At 38.4% G+C, this 13,760-nt stretch overlaps 1 protein-coding gene across 1 annotated transcript in view; it reads left to right on the top strand.

The window, feature by feature from the left end:
• The window catches only part of DNAJC10 (DnaJ heat shock protein family (Hsp40) member C10), a 37,970-nt gene that overhangs the window by 5,013 nt on the left and 19,197 nt on the right, over positions 1–13,760 (top strand). Inside the window, exons 3-14 of the mRNA XM_081313886.1 lie at positions 331–689; positions 2,075–2,240; positions 4,808–4,858; positions 6,562–6,644; positions 7,180–7,311; positions 8,336–8,429; positions 8,721–8,798; positions 9,699–9,742; positions 10,044–10,181; positions 11,270–11,359; positions 12,214–12,327; positions 13,461–13,575. Coding sequence (XP_081170012.1) covers positions 483–689; positions 2,075–2,240; positions 4,808–4,858; positions 6,562–6,644; positions 7,180–7,311; positions 8,336–8,429; positions 8,721–8,798; positions 9,699–9,742; positions 10,044–10,181; positions 11,270–11,359; positions 12,214–12,327; positions 13,461–13,575 — 1,312 coding nt within the window. The 5' untranslated portion in view covers positions 331–482. The remainder of the gene's footprint in view (positions 1–330; positions 690–2,074; positions 2,241–4,807; positions 4,859–6,561; positions 6,645–7,179; positions 7,312–8,335; positions 8,430–8,720; positions 8,799–9,698; positions 9,743–10,043; positions 10,182–11,269; positions 11,360–12,213; positions 12,328–13,460; positions 13,576–13,760) is intronic.

Consider the following 13,760-nt stretch of genomic DNA (forward strand, 5'->3'; position numbering starts at 1 on the left):
TCTTAATTACGCTAGACATTGCAGTCATAGCTTCTGATCACTCCAAAAGAAATGCTTGTTTTTGTACTTTTGTTGTACTGTCTATTATTACTATTGCACTCTCAATGCAAGATGTTTTGCATCAAGGAACAGGTTACAGCAACAGAGACAGGCGATTAAATTTGAGGAAGTTGAGTTATGTCTCTGTACAAGCATCGTTGCAGAACAATATAGAAACAGCAGAGTTATGTTGAATGCTTTAGAGAAAACTGGGGGAACCACTGAGGGAATTCATGTCATGAATTTGCTGTACAACATAAAAGATCTAAAATCTGTTTGTTATTTTCCTAGGCGCAGCTTACTTAAGAAACATAAATGTCTATGCCTGGATTACAACAGCAAAAATCCTACAAGAAGCTTCTTCAGAAATATATGCAGTCCCGGTTACATCAGAGTGAAATCTGTTAGTCTGCTATAAAGTATACTTGACTAAGATATTCATAATGGAGACTTCATTTCCCAGAAGACAATGCGTCAGAGACTTTATAAAAATTGTCTCCTTGTATTTCATTTTAATATGCCTTGTAGCTTTAGTTGATCCAACTCAAGACTATTACAGTTTACTTGGAATATCCAAAGAAGCAACAAGTAGAGAAATTAGGCAGGCTTTCAAAAAGTTGGCTCTCAAGTTACATCCTGACAAGAACCAGGTAGGTAGGCTTGTCAGGAAATGTTTTCCTGTTAATTAAGAAATGTACATGCAAATGTTTAAATCTCTATCTTGTTATAATACGTATTTCATGATTGCTTGGTATAATTGTTTCAAAAAGTACAGTGCTTTATGTTACACTTATACAATCTTGAGTTCCCTGTATAATCAAAAGGGGAAATACCCATGAAATTCTTACAACTTCTGCAGCACGCACTTCTCTTTTTTTCTACTTCCAAGAAACCATTTCATATTCAACCTGATGCTTCTTCATTGTGGACTACAGTTCCAGAAGTTGTAGTCAAACCTATTTGATTATATAATCTACACCAGTGTTTCCCAACCTTGGCAAGTTTAAGATATGTGGACTTCAACTCCCAGATTTCGGCAGCCACAGCATCTTAACGTTGCCAAAGTTGAGAAACACTGATCTATACCTTCAGGGTGAATAATAATAGATCCATGAAATGTATGCAGCAAACTACAAAGATACATGATAAATCCCTTCTTTTTTGTAATCGGAGCCCCAGTGAGCCATCAATAATAATAACCAGTCTGGCACATACACTGCATACATTTCTATAAAATGAGTAGCTTGTGTTCCTTTTGAAATAGGTCACACTTTGTACAGGATTACTGTGCAATGTGGTATTTCTTACTTGAATTATGCACCCAACAATAGACTCTGTCTTAATGCTGTGAATGTATTAGCAGCATTCATTCTACTTCAAGCTCAGATCCAGAAAATGTTGGCCAATGAGGAGGAGTAGGTTAGTTTCCTGCTTACCTCTCCTTAGAGAAGTTACCTCCTATGATTTGTGAGCTATAGATAAATAAATGAAAAGATTCAGAAAGAAAGAAAATTATACCAACATGTAGGAACTTACAAGTCATATAATCAACTGCTTATCATTAATTCTCATGCTAGAGCTCACTCCACTTAAAACAGGTGTCAAACTGCCAGCCCGCAGGCTGGATGCATCATGCCGAAACCGCGCCCACCCCATTGCCGGCAATGGAAAAAAAGTCGCAAAATGTCACGACACGTCATGTGATGTTGCGAGTTTGATACCCCTGACTTAAAAGATTCATCAAGCCATTTCCACCCCCACTGTAATGAAATTTGTGATATTGCTGATGAGGTGATGGTAATCGGCAAATTATCTTATGCCTTATCATAGCCCATCCTGCCTAGCACTTGTCAGAATCCTAGGTAATGTCTTCAGCTGAAATTAGCAAAAATGTAATGAGCTCTCGATATAATTATAAAGCAGCTAAAAATTAATGCAATGCCAGTGTCAGAATGATTTTGAAAATTGAAATGTACTGAGCAGATTTCAATATTTTTCTCAATATTTTAATTTAACACCAATGCTCTTTTTCCAGAACAATCCAGAGGCACATGAAAATTTCTTGAAAATAAACCGAGCATATGAAGTATTAAAAGATGAAGATCTGAGAAAGAAGTATGATAAATATGGTGAGAAAGGTCTGGAAGATCACCAGGAGGGAGGTCGCTATGAAAGCTGGCACTTTTACCGCTATGATTTTGGTAAGATACTTTCTTGTAGGAGAAACTGAATTGTTACCTGCTATTTCCCTGTGGCTCATTTGTTAAAAACAAAAACAAAAAAACAACAACTTTCGAAGGAAAATGTTGGCCGTAATCTGCACATAAAAAGATGTAAGAATATTTAAGTCTTAATCAGGAGTATGGATGTTGTGTGATAGCATATTGTTCTGTACCAGCCTGCTACCGCCCCTGCAGAAAAGGCAGGGACAACCCCTTTTACAAGAAGGCAAGAGGCTGGAACTAAGCCTGCCAAATTTATGGATACAAAAGCAAACAGAACAAGACACGAACCATGAAACAGGAGCTATTCAAGCGGTTGCCTTCAGCAAACCAGCCCTCCCACGCATTCCCCTTTTATACAGTTCAGGGCGTGGCTTCTCTCTGCCTCCTTCCGAGGTGCCCCATTGCCTTCCTCTGTTTACTCCTGATTGACTGCCTCCTGCGTCAGGCGTCCTTGAACAGGGCCAGCTGTGGGTCATCTTCATCCACGCTGTCAGGCTCACACAGCTGGGTCTGCGTCATGACCAGGTGGGAGGGGCCTGGCTGAGGGCTCTCATCAGCAAGCTCTCCAACCCCCTCAGCAAGCTCTTCAACACCCCCCTCCTCCTCTGAGTCGTCCGACCCAACTGCCGAACCCACAGGCTGACCCTGAATCACAACACATATTATGTATACTTGGCTTTTTTAATTACTTTGGGAATAGGACATCGACTATATTAAATTTATTTTGCCAACAGAGTTGTTAATGAGTTGCTTCATAGTATGTTCTCAGACTGCTTTCAGATTGACTTAAGAGTCTCCATTCAAAATTGCTTCTTGGTATGGATGGCCAACTGGCAGTGCAATAGCCAGCCATACATACATAATAGATTCTTTCTATTTGAGGTAATACAGAGCACAATGAATGAAAAGAAATTAAAGGAGGATCTAAGAAAAAAAGAAAAAGTCAAACTAAATTTAGTTTATGCTAATATCACCCATTTCATCACTCCTTACTTTTTGTCTTTGCACACTGTCCTTGCTTTTATTACATCCTTCTATTGCTTTGTATGTTGTCCGTTGCTTTTTAAACTTCTAACCGTCTTTCTGGGGAATTCTATATTTAACCACAAGTTTCATAGTCTCCCCTTTCCCCTTAAACCAGGGGTAGGCAACCTCGGCTCTTTTATGACTCATGGACTTCAACTCCCAGAATTCTGGGAGTTGAAGTCCACGAGTCATAAAAGAGCTGAGGTTGCCTACCCCTGCCTTAAACCCTTTCTTCATATATTTGTTTCACAATTCAGTTCTCATTCAGTGTCTTTTTAGAGTTAAATCAACTCAGTGTGGTTCCTTTGATTTTGTGCTCTGCATTTATTACCCAGAATCATTGAGATCATAATTATTGTTGAGACTATATTTTCTTGTTTTACCGTACACATTTCCTAAGTATCCTCTTCCTACTGCATGTAGGAATTCTCAATTATCTGCATCCTAAAACAAAATGGGCAGAGGCATTTTCACTTTTTCCACAAACAACATTCCTTGCCTTGTAAATAGATCTCTGATGCTGGGAAAGAAATGGGAGTGTTTCAAAACAATACTTATAATAAGTAGAAGGATATTTCAATGTAAGTCTTACCTGGGGAAAAAGATAGCCCTTTGCTCTCACATTCTGGTTAAAAGAGGTTCAGGTGGGTCTGAGACATTGCCTTAATATACTCATGAATATGTACTAGAGTTTTGGTTTCTTCATATTTCCAAGTTTTAGCCCTTTGCTTCTTGCCAATAAAGCAAAATAATGAGACTTCTATGAATCTTTCTTCATTGTTCTGTGCTGTTAAAAGCTTGACAGTGTTATGTGTGACAAAACTGAGCTATGAGACTCAGTTTCATTTAAGCAAAAAAATGAACATGTACACACTGTATGAATGAAATAAAGCTTCCCTGTTTTAAAGATATGTATTATGGCCACTACTGATTGGTTTTTATGCTAAGATTTTGTCATTGTAAAATATTCTAGGATATGTCAGAAAAGTTGAAAGAAAATAACTGCAAGAACCTGATGTCTCTTGCTATTTGTGGTTTAATGGGCTCTAAGGCAGACATGTCAAACACAAGGCCCGGGGGCCGGATCCGGCCCGCGAAGTGGTTTTATGTGGCCCCCGAAGCCATCCTGGAAACAGTGAGGGAACGGCCCCCGCTGCCTTGGCCCTGGCCCAGAGACTCTCCTTCTGCCAGAGACCCCCAGATCTGTCCCACTCCTGCCCAGGCCCCCATAGGCACCCTTGATGCGAATGATGTAGAGCTGGTCATGCCCACCCAGTAGGCCATACACACTCCAGCCACATCCACCCAGTAGGCCGCGCCCACCCTGGCCATATCCACCCAGCCCCCCGAGGGCAACCACAATGCTGATGTGGCTCTCAATGAAATTGAGTTTGACACCCCTGCTCTAAGGTATACATGACCAAAGGAGTAATAATTGATTATTAGTATTTAAGTGTTATGTATCTGTGTTAAATGGACTTCTAAAAATGCTAACTGGCTGCTTTTTTTTTAACCAGGCATCTATGATGATGATCCTGAAATCATAACATTAGATAAAGGAGAATTTGGTAAGTCATTTGTGATTGTGTAGTTTCCTAACATTTCTGCTTTCCAGTTTCTTGTGTTATTTTTATGACTTTTTTGCTGTTATTTTGCAGATAGCAGAATGTCATTGTGAATCCATGTGACATGGTGTCCCAAGATTGTTTTATTTACGCCCTCATTTAGTGACTGCAATTCTTAAATTTGAAGTTAAATAATCACGGAGTGAAATGGTCATTGAGCGAGCACGTGACTGTCAGGTTGACTAGGCAGGGATAAAGTAATAGTGGTTGAGCTTTTGTCACTGAGCCTGGACTTAAACATTGGTCTCCATGCTTTTAGGTCAATACCTCATGTTCATACTTCATGCACTTATCCCCATAATGCTGTTTTCATCCTACAGTAGACCTATTAATATTAATTCTTTCCCATTGTTTCTGTTTTTGCCTTTCCAAATGAATATGGTATGCATCTTAAATTGACTTTTAAGTGAGCATATATTCATGAGGTTAATAAATTGGCATAATGATTTGTAAGAAGTGGGATGCCAAAATATCCTCTGTTGCTGGGCAACTAGAATTGAGATGGCAGGCATTTTCTATATATTCTTTCCTTTGGTCCAGGATCTGTGCAGTTCCACTTTTAAAGAGCAAGATTCCCTTCAACTTCTACTCAAAGGAGAAACTAAGGAAAAGAACTTCACTCCTCCATGGAGCTGGCTGAGTGTTCTTAACCATTTTTGTAGCATTAATTTGAAACCTGTTCTTCAGGCAGTTTTCTTAATGCATACCAGAATAGTTAATTGAACTCTAGCAGGATCTGTCAAATCCAGCATTTAGTTTTCAGAAGTACCCAGCTTTGGGGACTTCTAAGGAACGTCTAAAAATAAAGGCTCCACTCTCTTTATTATTTCTCACTAGTGTTTCTAATATAGCCTAACTTTTAGTGGAGGAGTTATGTTTCGCTGGTCTGGTCACCTTTAAATCTAATTATTTATTTATTTATTTAATCCCATTTATATCCCGCCCTTCTCCGAAGACTCAGGGCAGCTTACAATTTAAGCACAAACCAATGTGCTTAGCAATAGCCTTCATTCTATGTATATGCCTGCTTATTAGGGCTTTCACACACACCCCAAGCGGCATTATTACAAAGCCAGCTTATTGCCCCCAACAATCTGGGTCCTCAGATTAGCCATGTATCGTGTGTTTTAAAGCAGGGATAGAAATCTATTTGGCTCCCAACAAACAAGGAGAGTAATTGTGAATGGTGGGAGTTGTTGCCCAGCTGGAACTTGCAGGTTTCCCTCTCATTTTAAGGTCTTTTAAAACATATATTGTAAGCATATTCTCCTCCTACCCCAATGATGATGGGATGCAGAGATATTTCAATCCAGTTCTTTCCCCATATATTATCCTTCAGTTCCCATCATCTCTAGATCAGCAGCATGTTGATTGGAAGACATGTCAGTCTTACCCTGCTGGAGGGCATTGGTTTAGGACAGGGGTAGGGAACCTTGTGGACTTCAACTCCCAGAATTCCTGAGTCATCTTGGCTGGTTCAGGGATTCTGGGTATTGAAGTCCACAAGACATAAAAGAGCCAAGATTCTCTACCCTGGTTTAGGAGAACACTGGGATAATCTATGTGCTCCCACTCCCCCCCCCCTTTATGTCCAAATTCTTCAGTGGTAAAAATAAAGTTCTTCACCATTCTTCCTTTTTTAATAGATGCTGCTATTGGTTCCGGAGAACTGTGGTTTATAAATTTCTATTCTCCTCGATGTTCACATTGCCATGATTTAGCACCCACGGTAGGTTACCACTGCAGATGTATTGTCATTGAATTTACGTCCCAATTTCTTCTTTTTTGTGGATGGAATCCTAGGGGGCTGATTGAGGGGAAACATGAAGACTTTTGCTGTGGCATGAGAATAAGAAGAAGCTGCATCCTTCTAGCATGGGCCAGGACTATATTTCAGCTATATAATGCTCCCCAGTTTGGTCTACGTGTAACCCTATTGTATGTTTTGGCAAGAGTGTAGGCAGTGCCCTGCAGTCTGCCACCATTTCTTCTGAAACATCTCTGCCAGGAGTCAAATCAATTCTTTTCCTACTTTGACAGTATTTGAGAACAGGTAGCAATATTGAATAAGAATAAGGAATGTGCTTGGTAGTGGTGATGTCAATATTCAGCTAACCTAAGAATAAAAAGTAAGTTTTTTTTGTAAACAATACTTGTAAACAATTGAGTTAAAATTAAGGGAACAAGTATTGCAATCGTATTCTTTTAAGCATTTCCAAACTGGACTAAAAGGCTGAAAAATAATCTTTTTTTTTCATTTGAAGTGGAGAGAATTTGCTAAAGAAATGGATGGATTAATACGCATTGGAGCCGTCAACTGTGGTGATAACAGAATGCTTTGCCGGAGTAAGGGAATCAATAGCTACCCTAGCCTCTATGTTTTCAAAAGTGGAATGGTAAGTAGGCACAGAATCGTAGCATTCCATTACATTTCGTAGAGGAGCCTTTGAAGTAACGCCACTGCATTCAGGGATTTCTGGCAAGAAAAAAGTCTTTCCCATTTATTAGAGACTTGGGGGCCAAAGCTTGTCCTAGAAGCATGGGGATACGTAACCTCAAGCCCAAACACTTGAATACTATTGCAAGTGGGTATCTCAACACTGAAAGGAAGATTGTTTCTCCCAGTAATTTATTTCTTAAATGAGAAGGATGTCTTAGATTTTCTGAGAATATGCAGATTTTTTTTCTGTCCAGTTTTCATTTGTCTTAAATTTAGAATTGCCTTTTTTTGAGGAGGTATGATAGAAGGCATTTGATGCTGAGAAGAAATTTGAAACAGTAGGCCTGTTCATACTTTGATTCTGAAAAGACTAAGGCAAGTGCACGAAAAAGGTACAAGGTATCCTGCTCCCCAATTTTTTTTACAGTGTCTGTCCCCAACCTTTCTATTGAGTAGAGATGAAGAAGGATTCTCCTTACTTCCAGAAAATGGGAAGAAAAGCTCCTACATAATCCAAAACCCTAAGTAGTTTAAACCCTGATTTTTTTTCCCAATTGCAAGAAAGTGTCAAATCTTTAAGGGCTAAATGGACAGGATAGACCAGGGGTAGGCAACCTCGGCTCTTTTATGACTCATGGACTTCAACTCCCAGGATTCTGGGAGTTGAAGTCCATGAGTCATAAAAGAGCCAAGGTTCCCTACCCCTGGGATAGGCCATAGATTGTTGTTCTGTTCTGCTTAGGTGCAGCTATTCATATTTTGTAGGTCCTTTTAGTGTTTCAACTAGGGAAAAACTATAGCATTGATAAAGTAATAATATTATGTATTCAATTTCTACTCCAGATTCCTCTTCTAAAGTCAAAAAAGTAACTCTCTGTAGCACAGATAGAGGATAAAAATAAGTTCCCAAGACTATTGCTTAATATGTGTGGCCCCATATTATTGTTTTAAAATTGGATGCTTTTCCAAATCTTTTTTAGAATCCAGTGAAATTTCATGGTGACAGATCAAAGGAGAGTTTAACAAATTTTGCCATGCAGTATGTCACAAGCAAAGTGACAGAACTATGGGCAGGTAAACGTTTATCTTTGAATAAGTATTTATTTTCAAGTATTTATTTTATATGTTTTTCTTTTAGTATTTATTATTTTAAATCACCCAAAGCAGAGTCTTGGACAGTGAGTAGCTAATAAATAAATAGTTCACTGTTGTTTAGCCAAAATATGTTTCTTTCATAAATTCTAAAATATGTTTACAAAAAATGTGATCTTAAAGTTACAACTAAATCATACTACGTAAGCCTTATGAATAAGTACAACAATAGGTGCAAATTCCTAAATCCATTCTGCTCTTTTTTCCCCCCAGGAAATTTCGTTAACGCTGTTGAAAATGCATTTGCTTCTGATGTTGGCTGGTTAATTACCTTTTGCACTGAACAAGGAGGTAAATACATGTTTGCTTATCAAAGAATGGATGAGAGATTTTAATTCTTCTAACAGCCAAAAAAACTTAAAATTGAAACTAGGCAGGAAAATATTTAGAATGGCTTCTAGGATAGGAATTTTTAAATTAGTTTTCAATGGTATATTTTGAACTTCAAGAGGCAGCATTCTATCTGATAATTAGAACCCTGCAGGAATGGGTTTTGCTTTTTAACAGGTCTTTTGAAAAGCTATTTTTAAAATCTCATCTTTGCATTGAGAATAAATTACTATTTTCTTTGCCCTTTCTTGTTAATTTTAGACCTTCTCTTATGATTGCAAATCTTATCTTTTCAGAGGGGTGGAGGTTATCAGCTCTTCCTCCTTCCCTGATTGGGCAGAAGCAACCCTGGTGTCAAACCGAAGCAGGGATCCAACATGGAAATCCAGACCCTCATGCTTCCCTGCGAAGCTTTGGGTGGGGTGTGTGTGTGTTTGTGTGTGTGTGTAAAATATTAAATGAGAAAAAAATGAACTACAATAGATTGCTAGAAAATGATTTAGATGCTTTGCTGCCTTGATTTAGTAAGTTCTATATTTCAGTTGAGAGACATGAAGAAATATTTCCTGACTATTTTTCATAGGTTTCAATGCCAAGTCTTGTATAATCTCCGTGTTGAGGCTATACCTTAACAGTTTCCCCCAAAGAATATTTAGTTGTGTAATGGTTTGAACATAGATACAAATATATAAATCAAGTGTGTGGACTTCAACTGCCAGAATTCCCCAGCCAGCACTAACAGGGCAATTCTGGGAATTGAAGTCCACACATTTTAAAATGGCCAAGGTTGAGAAATCCTAGCGTAGATTAATATAAGCCTTTTTTAAAAGATGTTTACTCATATTAATGTAATTTATCTAGATTGTTTGACTTCTCGAACACGCCTTAAACTGGCTGGCATGTTGGTAAGCATTTTTGTTTTGTTTTGTTTTTTTTAAAAAAAATTAAATTACGCTGGTGAAATTTGGCCCAAAGAAAAGCACTTCATCTTGCTGACTTCAGTGGGAGAGAGCAAAATATGTACTAGAGTCCTCTATCTCGATGTAACTTTGGTTTGGCCATTATTTCTAACTCCTCCCTGGGATGGAATTATTTTATAAATGAAGCATAAACTGGATGGCAAAGTATGCCTGCCATTCAAACAGATGTGTGATATATCTCTATTAGATTTTAGTTTTTCATTTTCTCTTTGTTTTTTCAATACAGGAAGGCCTGGTTAAAGTAGGCTGGATGGACTGTGCCACCCAGGGTGATCTTTGTGATAGTTTGGATATCTCATCTAGCACAACAGCATATTTTCCACCTGGAGCCACATTAACTAATAAAGAGAAAGGAGGTGTTTTGGTATGAGTTTTACCATTGGTTTGCCTTTGTGTACACTGAGTAGTTGGTGTTGGTGAGGTGGTGAGGGAAAAAAGTATCTTAGTACTTTTTTCTTCCTATTTTTTGCTTATGTTCAGTTGATACTAGTTCATTTAAGTGTTTGGGTATTTTTGAATTCCAGAGAAAGAGTAAAGAGTAAAGTAAAGAGTAAAACATCTGTACTTTAGGTCAGCCTTCTCCAATCTGACACCCTTGAAATATGGTGTTCTAAACTACCATAATCCCCAGGCAGCATTGTTCATGATCTTGCTAGCTGGGCTGCTCAGATTTCTTATCCATCATACCTGGAGGGTATCAGTTGGAGCCCTGGTGGCACATTGGTTAGAATGCAGTATTGCAGGCTGACTCTGCCCACTGTCAGGAGTTCGATCCTGGCCAACTCAAGGTTGACTCAGCATTCCATGTTTCTGAGGTCGGTAAAATGAGGACCCAGATTGTTGGGGGCAATATGATGACATTGTAAACCACCCACAAAGTGCTGCAAAACACTATGGGATGGTTGAATATTGAGGGGAAATTAAAGCCTGGGGAAAAAGCTACAGCAGAACATTAATGTACATAAGATTGAATGTAAACACAATTAAGATGTGTATAAGTTCAAAATTATTGATAAATGTAACAAAGATGGTTTTACTTGGTTGATAACGATAAGAACTATATTAATTCAATATGAGATCGTAGATATTAAGGGATAAAGAGAGGAAATATCTGATGATGTAACTTGAGATTTGTGTTAAAGATTTATGTATGTTATGGAATCACTGATTACCCAGTCACCACGTTGCTTTTTAAATATTTAATTGTAAAATTAGAAAATCAATAAAATATAACAAAAAGAAGTGGCAGTAAACATAAGCTATACAAAGAAATTACACTTTCTATTCTTACTATTACCTTTTTTCCCCTTCATCTTGCCTATTTATGAGAGTGCAGAAATGCCTCCTGAAATGCATTAGAAATTACTGAAACATTGTGAACAATTAAATTATGGTAAATAAAATGCCTACTGCACAGTTCAATAACGTCAATATGGTTTCCACTCTTTTCAGTACGTGAACTCCTTAGATGCAAGAGAAATATATTTGGAAATTATGAAGCACCTTCCAGACTTTGATACAATCCTGGCATCTACTTTAAAGGTAAAAAGATTAACTCTCAAATGATCTTTCTTCATTGCAACACGTATATTCTTTTTGTTCCCTAAATCCTCATTTTCCCCTAATATGTCATACCAATCCTCTTTTCTCACATCTGGGCCATGTTTTCTTTTAAACTGTAGAGCAGGCCTGTACAACATGAGGCCTTGTGTGGCCCACTGACATTTGTAAACAAATCAGTAAATTCACTGCCACCAAATGTTACCACTGCCAGGAAGTCTCTGCTCCCCTACCCCTCCTCCTGAAACACGGACCACTGAGACTCTCACGTGTCTCCAGGCTTTACCAAAGCTGCCTACTCCATTGTTGTCATCAGTGTGGCCCGTTCCATCTACCAAATGTGCAGGCCTTCTCCTGAGGTTTAGTGATAGCCCTGGGCTTACACCTGGCTTAAATCAAGATGTAAGATGCTGGGGAGAAAATAAAAGGATCTGTTTTGGTTGGGAAGCTCAAACTCTGCCATTAAGAATGAAAAGTCAAATAATATTGAATGTTCATATCATTGGTGAATTTATTTAATTTGTTATGACCGTATATTTGATACAACACATGCACAAGCACATTCACTCATGCATATGTTTGGGTCCACAGAAATAGACAGTTCGAAGAAACTTTCATAGAATTGCATTGTGAGTTAAAAAGAAATACATGTGTATAGTTATTCAATGGGAGAAAGCATGCATACAATAAATAATATGTGGAGCTACAGATAACCTGACACATTATACGCCTGGGAAAAATCCGCTAATCTTGATCTCTTTTTTCTGTTCTCTATTTAATATGTTTTTCCTTCAAAAAGCCTGAGTTGTTTTCCCTTGCCTTTTCCTTTTTGCAAGGATCACGTGGCCCATCATCGATGGTTAATATTCTTTCAGTTTGGCAAAAACAGCAAGTCAGATGCCCATGACCTTAAGAAGTTAAGTGTTCTCCTTAAAGCTGAAAATATTCAAGTAAGTACCGTACCAATATGTGAAGCTCAATAATCTTTGATTTAAAGAGACAATATTAGTTTATGGAGTGCCTTTTTCTTCCATTAATTCTTCAAACCCTGGTCATTTTGAAGCTTCCTGCTACTTTGTTTTAGTCCCTTGCTTTCCACATTCATCTGGGCACCCCTGCACTTTTCCTAAAAAATGTATCATTGAGTTGGGAAGACTGATTAAACATTTTTTTTTGCCAGACTGACATCCACAGCTACTTGTTCCTTCATTAAAGATTTAGAGCAGACATGTCAAACACAAGGCCTGGGGGCCGGATCCGGCCCACGAAGTGGTTTCATGTGGCCCGCGAAGCCATCCTGGAAACAGTGAGGGAACGGCCCCCACTGCCTTGGCCCTGGCCCAGAGACCCTCCTCCTGCCAGAGACCCTCAGATCTGTCCCACTCCTGCCCAGGCCCCCATAATCGATTTTAACTTTGTATGTATGTATTTTTAATTTTTCCCTGTAAACTGCCCTGAGTCCTACGGGAATAGGGCGGTATACAAGTTTAAATAATAAAAATAAATAAATAAATAGGCACCCTTGATGCGAACGATGTAGAGCTGGCCACGCCCACCCAGCAGGCCATACGCACTCTAGCCATGCCCACCCAGTAGGCCACACCCACTGAGGGCAACCACAATGCTGATGCGGCCCTCAATGAAATTGAGTTTGACACCCCTGATTTAGAGCATGCGCTGAGTCAACATCTAAAATAATAGTCTTTCCCCTTTCAAGTTGGGATTGATTTGGAAGTACACACCAATAATGTTAGAAAGCTCCAGGTGTTTCTTTTCTCCTATAATGGAAAATATAGTGAAATTGCAAGGTAGTCTCAAGATTTGAGATTCTAACTTGCATAAAACAGTGTGACCATGCTTGGGGTAAAACTAGGCTTTGATTGCATTTAAGGTCCATTGGCTAAAATATGTTAAAACTGACCAATGTTCTAATTAGCAAAGAAAGATCATTTCTTACTCAACAAAGATCTTGAGGAAAAAATGGACAAAGAAGAAAAGGAAAGAAGTTTTAAAAATGAGAGTGAAAGTAGAATGTTTATTTTGTGGAAAGTTTGCCTTAAACTTTTAACTCTTTGTTTCACAGGTTGGGAAGTTTGACTGTCTTACTGCTGCTAATATTTGTAACAGTCTGTATGTTTATGAACCATGTGTAGTGGTCTTTAAAGGACGTGGAATGGATAACTATGAAATTCACCACGGTAAACCATTTTTATATAGAAGATTTACAACATTTATAACTGGGATAGGCAACTTAGTTTTTTACAAATATATTTAACTGGCAGCTTCACAGTTCCTTCCCATTGACATTCAAGTTAAAATCAATTGGAATCAAAGTACAAAATGAATAGATAGCTTCTTTCTGATTCATTATGTTGTGGTACTT

Source organism: Vipera berus (genome assembly GCF_964194415.1).
Source record: "Vipera berus genome assembly, chromosome: 1".
Classification (NCBI taxonomy): Eukaryota; Metazoa; Chordata; class Lepidosauria; order Squamata; family Viperidae; genus Vipera; species Vipera berus.